The sequence below is a fragment of the Lissotriton vulgaris genome, chromosome 2_1, assembly GCF_964263255.1.
Source record: "Lissotriton vulgaris chromosome 2_1, aLisVul1.2, whole genome shotgun sequence".
In the NCBI taxonomy this organism is placed as follows: domain Eukaryota; kingdom Metazoa; phylum Chordata; class Amphibia; order Caudata; family Salamandridae; genus Lissotriton; species Lissotriton vulgaris.
Window position 1 is genome coordinate 1,302,839,019 of NC_141687.1, and position 13,905 is coordinate 1,302,852,923.

Consider the following 13,905-nt stretch of genomic DNA (forward strand, 5'->3'; position numbering starts at 1 on the left):
TTTTTACTAGGATTAATATAATGTGACATATTGGTGAAGATCTCATGAATTTGGCAGCACCTGAGCTCAAGAAGAAACATCAGAGTATGGCAGCGATTATGCCGACTGAAATGCACAAAAAGAGGCGGGCAAGTGAGAGGAAAGGACTAGGGTCATATTTTATGCAAGTGTATTCTGGGATGGTCAAGACCAGGAAAGTATAACCTAAAATGGTGGCGTTAGAGTGTGACTGCAATTAGGGTGCAAGACAAGCAGATAAAGTTTTGCGCCAAGGACGTCCATAACAATTAATAGAAATGTAAATTAATTAAAATAAGATGTGCTGTGGTCATCTTAGTACATTCAATTGAACAGGTTAAAATATAATACAGATCGTGAACAGCAGGCTGAACAGAGATGCAACAAGTAATACGATGGTAAAAAAGGAAAACCTAAAACGTGGCAAAGAAGAATAAATACGTTGTAAGTAAGCTATAAAGAGAATAACAATAGGTAATGCAAAGTATATACTAAAAGTGAAGATAACAGAGAAGGAAGCATTACATATCGTTACAGGAAGAACCTCTATCAAAAGAGGAAGTGGCAGGGAACCAGCTCAGAGATGGCAATGCAAGCAGTGACATCACGTTTTTCTTTTGATGTAGTTGTTGTTTGCTGCTGGGATTAACAATGAAAGAATTATGGCTTAACCCCTTCGACGCTGATGACGAGCAGGGCTCGTCATGGCGTAGCCTCCTCGCACGCTGATGACGAGCCCAGCTCGTCACGTAACATGCGTTTCCGCAAAACCCAGCGTGCGAGCGGAATTCCGCTAGCGCGCATGGTGTTAAAGTGACTGGTCTTTGCCATAAAGTTAACTATAAGAAGAGCCATTGAAACCAGTACATATGAGTTAACCAAAAAATGCTTGCAGAAATAAAAGTATGCTCTTCCTGAAATTAAATGAATTTGCTGCAACTGTAGTGAAGAGTTGGACCCTATTGGCTTAGAAGTAAAATAAATTGCAATAAGCAAAGTCATATGTGCAATTCTTAATGAGTGTGTAGTTTATTACTCATTAAACTATTAACAGATCCTTTCACCAGTCATATGTTAAAATATTAACACTTGTAATCAGTAATATTTCCAATCATAAAGGAAAAGTGTAGGAACTTGATGGAGAATGATATTTCATTTGAGGAAGTCAATTAGGGCACCAAAGCCCTGAAAATTGGGAAATACCTGAGGTTGAGTTTCCTTAACTCCAGTGTATTATTAGTAAACATAATCTCCTTGCTCATGTTCTCCATGATATATAAATAGGTTCTTTAATTTAGTCAAGGAAGACATTCCTGACCGTATTGATAGGTGAATATAAGGACATTTTGCAGTTTTGTCCAAGCTACCAGCCTGTTTCTCTCCTGAGGTTTTGTGCAAACGTGTAAATAAAATTATATGTTAAGTAGCTTCCTAACGGAGCTGATACACATTGAGTGATTGGCATTTCAAAAGAGCATGGAAGGCTCTAAAGATGTATAATATAATTTCAACTGAGCAAACCAAATCCTCTTGGGTCTTGACGGAGGGAAGGCATGTGATCACTTCATGTCAAGTGTTACTACTCTTATCTTCTGAAAGCTTCATTCCAAAATTATATAAATGTATGAAGTACAATTATGCTCATCTGTAGGACTCTTAAGAAACGTGATTATTAGAAGTTATCTACCCAGATGGTCTACCTAGAGATTATTATTACTTGGCAACATTGGTTCACTGAAAAAGCTAAAAGCTGGTTTAGACTTTGAATGTCCAAAAACAGCAGAAAATGTAACTTATCTCCCTGGACTGATATTAGTGCAATTAAAACAAACATATTCAAAACAATTCAACATTTCTTTCACTGCCAGTGAATATCTTATGAACAACTATTGATTATTAAAATGGAAATTATGGAATTCCTCAGGACGGTGGTAAGATCTCTTTAGACAAGTTTGAAATCCCCTTTAGAAAACAGGATTTGATTTTCCAAATTTGTGGAAATGTAATCAGGGCTTCATACTTATTCAGGATAAATATTGACATCTTCCAGGAAATAGACTCAAAAGGGTTTGAAACTGAAAGGTTTGCTTTATTAATCACTCCAAAGTATGCAGCATTATTTGTATACTGTTAAAACTTTTTTTTTTTTAAATCTACTTAAAGTATGTATAAACATGTGATGATGAAAATAAAATATTGATAGTAATAATCTCTATTGTACAAGTGTAGATAACTCTTCTACCTAAATCTGGTTATAAAGGTGTTAAGAAAAAATGGAACTGTATCAGCACTCATCTACATCTACCTTTTAAAAGTTCTGCGTGTGCCTGTACAAATATATATGCTTGTCCTATCGTTAAAAACTACTGTAGAAATGGCAAAATACTTTGTCCCTTTCTATCTCAGTGTGGATGGTACTGTGCTTAAAGACTTTGATAGAAAGGGAGACATATGAGGTGAGCATATTTAGAGTGTTGCTGGTGTTGAGGGTACTCTATACAGGAGCTGTTTTTCACCTAAACTCGAGAACTACCAGAGTTCTTTGCTTAATTTTTGCACGATATATATATATATTTTTCTTCTTGGTTATATGAGCTAAGTTATGCTCTCATAGCACAAGGAAACTTTAAGAATACAGGCAGAACCTATTGTGAGTGTTGAGGCATTGCTTGGACATTCGTTGCAATATTGTTTGAGTAACTCCTAGATCAGGAAGAAAGCATCCCATGAACACTTTAATAAAAAAATGTTGTTAACGAGCCATTGATCTGGCTGAATGAGAATTCAGATAGTGCTTCAATATGGATTAATCACAAGGTCACATGGGGAGTTGCTATATTGCCACATTAATTGCAGTTAAAAATATTTCTCTTATTGTGCATTGTTTGAATGCAATACGTCTGAAGCTGGTGTCCCCCCACTTTGCCTCTCTAGCACATGATTAATTTCTATATTGTCCCCCAGGCAACAATGCAGTGCTTCTTTGGTTCTGCGGTCTTAAAAGATTTATGTTAGAACAAATACAAATTACTGTTCGAGGCATGTGGGATGCTGAATTCATATCTGTGCATAGATCGCCGCCTAGTGTTGGGTCCGGATGATTGCACATTGTTGTCCTGGAAGAGTCTTCGAAGTATCACGAGATAGGTGGCTCCTCCCCTGGACTACAGTGCGCATGGGCATCCTCTCATTCCGCCATTGGGTTCGGATGTACTTTCTCGACTCCAGTTCGGAAACTTTGTTATAACTCTTTACTACGGCCAAAAGGCCTTCGGGGCGTCGGTATTGTCTCGTTCGGTGCCTGTTTCTTCTCCAGTTCCTCGAACCAGACGTCGAAGCCAGTTTTTCGGTTTCGACACCATAGGCCCAAACTACGACGACAATGGATCGGAGCCCGTTCAAAAGATGCCCCGTCTGCAATTCGAAATACCCCCACATTGATGTGCACCCAGTGTGCAATAAATGTTTATCCCAGGAGCACGACGAGGCCAGCTGTATGGCCTGCTCGAAGTTCCGCTCCAAGAAGACGCTTCGAGTTCGACGCGCAGCAAGACAGTCAGCGCAGAAGTCGGCGCCCAAGCTGGTCGACATCTTCGAGGCCGGTGACGAAGAAGGCGCCGACGACGAAGAAGAAGATCCTGACGAGCAGTCGGACCCAGCGTCAGAGCATGACTCCAACTTCGATGTGGACGAGCAAGATGAGGAATACGTCCACGAAGAAGACGTCGTCGAGGTAGGGGACGACGATGAGGCCATCGGGGCCGTCTGACGACTCCAGTGATGAGCCAGGCCCAACCGCAGTAGCGGGGCCTACTATTGACAATACGCTCCCTACGGCTCAGGTCGAGGCATCGCCGAAAGGCCTTAGCCAAGATCTTCCTCCACATTCTATAGCCCGCGTCCAGGCCAGGCTGAGAATACTTCAAAGGAGCCATCGGTCGATCTTTCAAAATTGAAACCAAAACCTACGGAGCCGAAATCGAAACCGAAACTACTAAAGGTGGTGGTCGGATCGACGTAGACGCCAGTCAAGTCGAAGACTATCGGCGACCCTTCGGCGTCGAAAGGGGCCGTCGCCTCGAAGACTGGGGCGTCGAAGCCAAGCTCTACCGTCAAGCACGTTACCTCTACGCAGTCGGCGTCGATGTCGGTGCCCAAACATGGCGACAAGAACAAAGGCCTCCAGACCAAAAAGGCTGTCGAGCCGAAGATTTCAGCGCTCAAACCGCTACTAAGCAAACAACTCGAGTCGAAGTCCAAAGCCGACCCGAAACAGCAGGTGGCATCGACGCCCAAGGCCGTGCATGCTGCGCACCGGGAGCTCGAGTCGACGCAATCAAGCAAACATACTAGTGAGTCACCGAAGCAGCTCGGATCGACCACTACGGCAAGCTCTAAGAAGGTCGGCCCGTCCACAGGCCACCCTCCAATTAAATTTGGTCTGCCACCGACGGCTCGAGCCAAGCATCTCGAACACCACAGAGGCACCGACCCATCCAAGACAGTGTCCGCGCCTTCGAAGCCCACCCCTGAAAGGGTTGTGTTCCAAGAACCCTCGTACGACAACCAGTCGAAACTCTTCATCGACTCTGAATCGGGCAGGCTTACCATCCATAAACGGAAGATTGCACCTGAACATCCCTTGGAGGCTTATAAAATCCCTCTTAAACGGAAAAAAAGACTCAACCACCTCACCAGTTCTCTTTGAACACGTTGAGAGCTATTCACAACAAATGGCATATTCTCCAGCACAAAGCGAGGAGGACATGGGTAATGAATACGGTCAGGCAGCTTTCACTTATCAGGCTGCGCTGATCAGGAAGAACCTCCGCAATGGTCTGATGCTGTAGATCAAACTGTAGATCCTGATGATCCACAAGCTGCACCGGACACTCAGTCCTACAATGTCAAAACCTCGCCTACTGAAGACACAGCGGCATTTAACGCTTTAATAGAAAGGGCAGCCCTCAACCATGACGTGGAAATGCACGCAGAACCTGTGGAAGAAGATTTCTTATTTGATACTTTCTCCACCTCTGAAAGATCGACAAAGACTTGGCCTATGCTAAAAGGGGTCCTCAAGCATGCTGCGGACATTTTCAAAGAGCCCACGAAAGCGAGGGTTATCAACCCAAGGATTGAAAAAAAATATAGGCCTGCTCCAGTGGACCCCACCTACATCAAAGGCCAGCTCCCATTGGACTCCCTCGTAGTGGCCAATGCTCGCAAGAGGGCGAACTCGCAAACTAGTGGTGACGCTCCTCCTCCAGACAAAGAATCAAAGATCTTGGAGGCGTCAGGAAAGCGAGTGGCAGCACAGGCTGCTAATATTTGGAGGATTTCAAATACACAGGCCCTATTGGCTAGATACGATCGGGCCCACTTCGACACACTAGAACAGTTGTTGCAAACCTGCCTGATGTTTACAAAGAGGGAGCAGAAATGATCATACAGGAGGGGGAAGTTAATTTCTAATGCATCCATCAAATGCGCACTGGATGCAGCAGACACAGCAGCTAGGGCCATTAACACTAGTGTAATGTTGAGACGTCACGCGTGGCTCCGCATCTCTGGGTTTAAACCCGAGATTCAAACAACTCTGCTCAACCAGCCAGTTAACCCAGACTTCCTTTTTGGTCCTGAGGTAGACACAACCCTCGAAAAAATTAAAAAGGACACTGAGTCAGCAAAATCCATTGGGGCTCTGCAGTCACAGCAGTTTCGGGGCAGTTCCTTTCGTCGCTCCGGTAATAGGGGAGCCTCTAGAGGACAGGCTTTACAGCAAGCCCAGTACAGCAAAGGGAGCACGCAATCCACCTATACAAAGAATACCAGGGGTGGATACCGTGGAAACAGCGCCAAGGGCAGAGGACGTGGAAATAACAATGCCAGATCCACCGCTCCCAACAAACAGTGACGCCTTGTCACTGCCCCCCGACCATTTAACACCTGTCGGGGGAAGACTCCAGAAGTTCTTGCCAGTCTGGGAAGGCATTACCACGGACAGGTGGGTGAGACAACTTATCCAATACGGCTATTGTCTAGAGCTAACCTCCACCCCCCCCCCCCCCACCCACCTATCCCCAAGGCACCGTCCTATGTCCGCAGAGCACATGCACTTATTGCAGCAAGAAGTACTCTCCATGCTGCAAAAAGGGGCAATAGAGCTCGTGCCTGCAGAAGAACGAGGTACAGGAGTGTACTCTCTGTAATTCTTAATCCCAAAAAAGGACGGTTCCCTGCGGCCCATTCTAGACCTCAGACCCCTAAACCAATACATCCTATCAGAACACTTTCATATGTTAACCTTACAGCAGGTCCTGCCATTGCTCAGTCAGGGCGACTTCCTAGCGACCCTAGACCTCAAGGATGCATATTTCCACATTCCCATTCACCCAAGTCACAAAAAATATCTCAGATTCACCATCAACAATCAGCATTACCAATTCAAGGTCCTGCCTTTCGGGGTCACCACTGCCCCCAGAGTGTTCACCACGTGCTTAGCGACTGTGGCTGCGCACCTTCGGAGACAACACATTCATGTATATCCCTACCTGGACGACTGGCTTGTTCAGGCAAAGTCAGCCCAGCAGTGTGCCAGCCACATGTCACGTACCATTCACCTCCTTCACAGTCTGGGGTTCTCACTAAACTACGCAAAGTCGCACCTTCAGCCCGCCCATGTGCAGCAGTACCTAGGGGCGACATTAAACACTCTGAAGGCAACGACGCAGCCAAATTCTGCCAGAGTCAACAGCATGCAGCTGCTCATTCAGAAGTGTATGCCTCAACAATCGCTCCCAGCGCAGGTATTCATGCAGCTGATCGGTATGATGGCCTCCTGCATATTCATAGTCCCGCACGCGAGGCTGCACATGCGTCCCCTTCAAGAATGCTTAGCACGACAGTGGAACCAGGCTCATGGGCATCTGAAAGACCTAGTGTTGGTAACCGGTCGTGCATACAACTCTCTGCATTGGTGGAATCCACTAAACCTTTGCAGGGGACGACCGTTCCAAGAGCCTGTCCCACAGATAGTGCTGACGACGGACGCATCTCTCCAGGGTTGGGGAGCGCATGTCCTCCATTACACTGTGCAAGGACTATGGACAGCTCAGCAGCAAAAGATGCATATCAATCTTTTGGAGCTGATGGCAATCTTCATGGCACTGAAAGCGTTCAAGTTGCACCTGTGCAACAAGGTCGTGTTGATCCGGACGGACAACATGACTGCCATGTATTACATCCAGAAACAGGGAGGCACACACTTCCCCCAGCTATCTCACCTAGCCCAGAGCATTTGGAAGTGGGCCATTCAGAGGAACCTCTTCCTCATGGCGGAACATCTCCCGGGCAAAGACAACCTGATGGCGGACCTGCTCAGCAGGCACAGTCATCAGATGCACAAGTGGGAGCTTCACCCCTCAGTGCTCCAACCATACTTCCAGCAGTGGGGTCATCCAGAGATCGACCTCTTCGCCACAAAGGAGAACGCAAAATGCCAAAGCTTCACCGCCAGGTTCCCACACCCGCAGTCTCAGGGCAATGCGATATGGATGAACTGGTCAGGCAAATTTGCGTAATCTTTTCCCCCAGCCCCACTCATACCGCTGGTGGCGCGCAAACTGCGGCAGCACTCCATGACACTCATCCTGGTTGCTCTAACGTGGGCACGGCAGGCTTGGTACACCACGTTCCTGGAACTTTCAGTGGTGCCTCACCAAAGGCTGCGCCTCACTCCCAGCCTCCTCACTCAGAGCCATGGAGACATTCAGCACCCCGATCCGCAACAGTTGAGCCTAGAAATTTGGCTCCTGAGGTCATAGAGTTTGGCTACCTCAACTTGAGTGTATGAACATCATCAAAGAGGCATGGCGACCTACAACTAGGGCGTGCTATGCAGCCAAATGGAAACGTTTTGTCATCTACTGTTCCAACAATGACATTAATCCGCTAGATGCGTCCACGCAAAACATCATATGTTACTTGCTGCATCTATATCAATGCAATCTAGCGTATAGTTCCATTAGGATACATTTGGCTGCCATGGCCGCTTATCTTCAAAACAGACAGCACCTTTCCCTCTTCAAAGTGCCTGCAATTAAAGCCTCCTTGGAAGGCCTTAAAAGAGTAATCCCTCCCAGACATCCTCCTTCGCCTGTCTGGAATCTAAACATCGTTCTCACCAGGCTCATGGGGCCCCCCTGAAGAGCCTCTTCATTCTTGTGAGATACAGTTTCTTACATGGAAAGTGGCTTTTCTGATAGCTATCACATCACTTCGAAGAGTCAGTGAGCTTCAAGCCCTGACAATTCAAGAGCCCTACCTACAAATTCATGCTAATAGGGTAGTGCTGCGCACCAACCCCAAGTTCATGCCAAAGGTAATCTCGCAGTTCCACATTAATCAAAACATAGAACTGCCAGTTTTCTTTCCAAACCCAGATTCAGTGGCAGACAGAGCACTGCACACCTTAGATGTAAAAAGAGCTCTCCTGTATTACATCGACAGGACAAAAGACTTTAGAAAGACTAAACAACTGTTTGTTGCCTTCTCTCCACAACACAAAGGCAACCCTATTTCCAAATCAGGTATAGCCAGATGGATTGTTAAGTGCATACAAATCTGTTGTCAGAAGGCTAAACGCACTTTAACAGTTCCCCCAAGACCGCATTCCAAACGCAATCTAGGGGCATCCATGGCTTTCCTAGGTAACATTTCTCTAGAAGATATATGTAGAGCAGCCACATGGACCACCATACATACATTTACCAAACACTACTGCCTAGATGTACACTCCAAACAGCAAGCTGCTGTAGGACAGGCTGTTCTCAGAACTCTCTTTCAGACTGCTGCAGCTGGCACGGGCAACCGCCGCTAAGGAGGTAACTGCTATTCATATTATGCACAGATATGAATTCAGCAGCCCACATGCCTCGAACGGAATAAGCTACTTACCAGTATGCATCTGTTCGTTGGCATGTAGGGCTGCTGACATTCATATCGCCCGCCCTCCTCTCCGGTGCCTGTCGCAGCTGTAGCACTCAGAATCATTTTCAGGCATGGTCATCACTTTCAGTATTACACTCCATCTCTGCCACAATGGCGAAAAACAATCTGGGGATGGAGAGGATGCCCATGCGCACTGTAGTCCAGGGGAGGAGCCACCTATCTCGTGATACTTCGAAGACTCTTCCAGGACAACAATGTGCAATCATCCGGACCCAACACTAGGCGGCGATCTATGCACAGATATGAATGTCAGCAGCCCTACATGCCAAGAACAGATGCATACTGGTAAGTAGCATATTCCTTACATAACGTATTAAACTCCCTCTCGCTTGCAAGTTTTCTTTTCGAGTCAGCAAACTTAGAGTAATACAACGTAGTAATCCCTCATCACAGGAATACAGACAGTCTCTGTACACTGTGGTCTCTGGACCACACTGTCAAAAAAATCTCACTCCAACCAAATATGGCGAGGACCAGACTGTAATGATCTTCTCCGCCACCTGCTGCAACAATCCTGTTTTCACTTGCTTACACAAATACACATCCATGAGACTTTCCTTGAAGCAGCCTACTCTTTGAAGCATTTTGAGAGGTATAACTTCCCAACTCGTTTTCGTAGAGACCCTAGTTTACTATATGATTGTTAGGATGTTTTCAAATTTCAATGACTGTAGTGAAAGTTATTAATCCCCTTTCTGAAAACCCTCCAGCACAGATATTTGTTAAATTATTGTTTTAGTGTAGATACGTATTCTCGTAAGATAATTATGTACATAATTTGGATAAAAGAAGATTGATGCCTTTGTGTTTTAAGGTAAGGTTTTCGGTATAGCTTTTGAATTGTGTTCTTTTCATTGCAGATCAAAGTGCAAGTCTGGGTTCATAGCACAAAATCATTAAAATAAGCTTTGGGCCTGGCCCCTTCAACAACTGACTTTTATGAGGAGCCTTACTCTGCCTTTTTGCTTGAGACTGTTAATCACATCTTGACTTAGTCCAGAGCTGTATTTCACTCTCATCTAATACTATTGGGTGTTAGGATGTATGTTTCTGCCCTATGCATTTCTCTGTCCCTCTCTTGCTAGCTCGCACCTCTCTTTATGCTCTTTGCTTCCCCGCACTCAAAACCCCCTTCCCTTCCTACCTCCCACACCTCTCTTCTTTTATGCGCTCTTCCTCCTCCCAACATGCTCATCCTCTCATTGCTCCCTTTCTCCACCCTCTTGTTCATCCATTCCACTCCTCTCTCCTTCATCTGTGTGTTCTTTGTTCCCACCCTTGTCACTCATTGTCACTGTCCCATCTGCCCTTTGTTGCAGGGTGACTTAAAACCTTTAAAAAATGAAAAGACACAGACTCCTGTTTGACAAAGTCAAGATAGCTCTTTACTGTTGCGTCAGGAAGACTGACCCTCATCACACAGGCAGGCAACTGGTCTCAATTTGATACAGCACAAACAGCTTCTTTTATGCAGAGTTAAACTATAAAAATTCAGAAGTAAGATAATTTCATCAGTTACAGATTAATACATGATCATAAGTAACATTAGGTCACCTGTGTTCCCTTGACTTTAGCCTAATTCAATACTGAGCCTGTATGGCAGTTTCTAACAATGCTTAACAAACTTAGACATTCTTTGTTCGTGAATGCATGTATATTTGTGGTAAATGCAATTTTAGTGGAGTGTGTGCTTTATCATTGCGAACTTGAGACCTCCGTGTGCTCTAAGCTAATTGGATTTTCTGCACTCACTTTCTAATCAAGTTGCAATCAATTTGCGTGCTGGTGAACCTGTGTCCTAAATCCATAAATACCTTCAAGCGTGCTAAACACAAGTTGGCCTTTAACTTCAACCCTTTCAGGTTACTTATTCCATTATGTCTTCAAGTGCACTCTTCACCTTTCTCGGGTCTGTACAAGGTTTGAACCTACACTGTTCTTTCACTACTTACAGCTGTGTGCTTTCTGCTGTTTGTTGTTGCACTATGTTTTCATTTTTGAGATTTTCTACTGTGTGTTTATATTTTTCATTTCTTATAACACCTTCCCTCTTGGCAACTTCTCATAAGTCCCACCAGAATCAGGCATTTTATTGTTTTTGTTTAATAGCAATGTACGGTGATCTGTATTGAAGCCTTCCCTGCCCTCAATATGGTGCTCTTTTTTATGTCTAATGATAGTCAAGGGGAAGGTGAGACTTCATTGTAGTCCTTCCTTTCTTTCGGTGTCATAGAAACTAAAGAAAGACTACAATGAAAACTACTTTGCCAACCCACCTTATTAGATATAGGAACCGGGTGTATTAAAGGCAAGGGAGCCTTCAGAACTAAATGCCTTTTGTATCTTTGTATAGCATTGATGTGCTCATCCTCCAAGCATATTAAAATGAGTTGCTTTTGCCAAAACTTTTGCAAGTTGTAAGTGTCCGAGTGAAACCTGACATATATATTATTAAATACACAGGGACAGTGTATGTTAGAAATGAGAGTTTTCCTTTTTACCCCTACCCAAAAACCTTATATTTTGAACATTAAGAACATCTTTGTTTTAATTTCAGTGGATGAAGGATATGTGGCGATCAGATGCATGCTATTCAAGCTATGGCGTGGATGGATCTACGTGTTCATTTTTTATTTACCTCAGTGAGGTGAGTATTTTTCTACTTTTGCTAAAACATTTACAGTGTGATTTGTGTACATGAGTTATGCTGCAAGAAAGAAACTTAGATTTCCCAGTAGGTAATGTGTCCTACTGCTATTAACAGATGTAGACTTCCATAGTCAATCTTGTGTACTTTGACACTAACTCGGAATAAATGAAACACTTTATCTTCTATGGCCATTCATTTCTTAATCACTCATCTGGTAGTGCTAATTAAGATACTAACTACAATATTCATTTGTTAGTGAGAGATAACAAAGAGGAACCTAATTAAGATAATGCATGTATTGTAGAGTTATGATTTCTAAATATTAGTTTGCTAAATTATACTTTTAGAATCTTTCATGCACACATTTTTAAAGTTGTACATTTTAAGTGCATTTGAAGAAATGTTTATGTTCTAGCTGAGACCTGTGACCACTCAAAAGGAGATTGGCGTAGGAATTACATATAACACAATTGATTAACACTTCCGTAGCCAAGCATCAAGTGGGCAGTGGGCCAGTTCTGTGTGCTGAAATTCTGTTGGCATTTGCGGACAGGAGTGTTTATCTTTAAAATAAACTATGGTCTAGCTAGTTGAAGAAGGTGATGCATTAAAAAATTAACTTTTTTCCCTTTAGCTTGAACTGAAGATTGCTCCTCTTTAGCATTATACCTTAAAGCAGGTATATCATTCTCTAGTGTTTTATTTTTTTATTGCAATACATAAAAATAAAACCTTGATCTCTCTAACCGTGCTTCTTAAACACAGTACACATAATGAACCCTTAGCTGGGGTGTAGCATTGACAAATATCTCATGATACATAGTTATACATGCTTGTTTTCCTATGAAATGTCCTACCATCAGCTGTGAGTGTCTGCCAGACCTTTCTGCTTGCTTGGGGTAACTATTCCCATATAGTGCTGTAGGGAATTTCCTGGAGCTTGGCCTCAAACATTGATCCTATCGTAATAGTAGCATGTGCCACATACCTTGATCCACCAATTCACAAGCCCAGTGTTATGTTGTCCACTATTCCTATATATAGTTTCCTGCTCTAAACCGCTTTCTCCAACGAGGTATCTACAGATCTGCAGAGACGTCCTATATCATGGCACTGACCCAATCTCAAGATTATTTACTTCAATAGTTCACTGGCACACTTCAGAGACTCTTAGGCATTTCATTCCTCTCCTAGCTGTGATCTCAAGCTATGCAGCAGCAAGGATGTGAAAGGTGAGGAAGGGAGCTTAAGGAAACCAGACCCACCTAGCCACTTATGATCAATGTAGTAGTTGACAGATGTCCGGACTTGTTAAAGGAGAGAAGATGTTGGTAGGAAATCCGTATTTTCTGCTTTAGTCCTGTGATATTTTAATGTTTTTGGACATGGAAAGCTGGCGTATTTGGCCTCTGGGCAGTGAGCTCCTTGCTACATGTGCCTTTCCCTAAACATGCTAACCCGATTGGCTATTTAATCGTCATATCTGATACATCTGCAAGTCTGCTATAGACTATGGACATATAGTTTAGGCTGCATGATTGGGAAATACTCCATGAGTCTGTAGCAAAGATTCTGATGACTCGCATCTAAGCACAACCGATTACGAGTTGAGAAGCAGCCATTTCACAGCCCAGGCCAAGCATGCACATTGAAGTGGAGACTGAATCTGTTTTCACAAGTGGAATACCAAATAAAATGTAGTGTAAGCCTGCTGTCAGTATGCCTTATGCAAAAGAGGCCTAATTCCAGAGTATGTCAATCTAAAATGTGATTTGAACAATCAAGTACATTTTAATCAAGTGACAAGAGATTAGGAGCTGTGCTGCAAGTAAATCTATGCTCTTTAAAATATGCATCATTTTAAAAGCATACTTATTTGTATTTAGTTTGGTAAAATTATAGGGAAGTAATTTGTGTGGCAAATAAGTAATGAAAATAAAAATAATTAGGCAACATGTTCTTTTTAATATGTTACACATCCTTCTGTCTTTAATCTCCTGCTTCTGACTGAACTATCTGCAGCTCACTACGCAGTGGAATATTTTGCTGCTACTTCATTTCCTGGAGATGTGGCTTCTCTCTAGAGATCAAAGCTTTTCCAAACAGTAGGATTCTTGGTCGTCTGCTACCTTCTGTTACGTCTTATTAAGGGCCGCTTGCCACGGATCAAAACTCTACTGAGAACGATGTCTGCCAGCCTGTCACTGCCTCCTATTCTAATAATT

The 13,905-nt window shown here is 43.7% G+C and overlaps 1 protein-coding gene across 2 annotated transcripts in view; it reads left to right on the forward strand.

Moving 5' to 3' along the window:
* The window catches only part of MGAT5 (alpha-1,6-mannosylglycoprotein 6-beta-N-acetylglucosaminyltransferase), a 752,885-nt gene that overhangs the window by 315,934 nt on the left and 423,046 nt on the right, over nucleotides 1-13,905 (forward strand). For both annotated transcript variants that reach the window (XM_086957066.1, XM_086957067.1), the window contains exon 5: nucleotides 11,588-11,677. In XM_086957066.1, coding sequence (XP_086813192.1) covers nucleotides 11,588-11,677 — 90 coding nt within the window. The remainder of the gene's footprint in view (nucleotides 1-11,587; nucleotides 11,678-13,905) is intronic.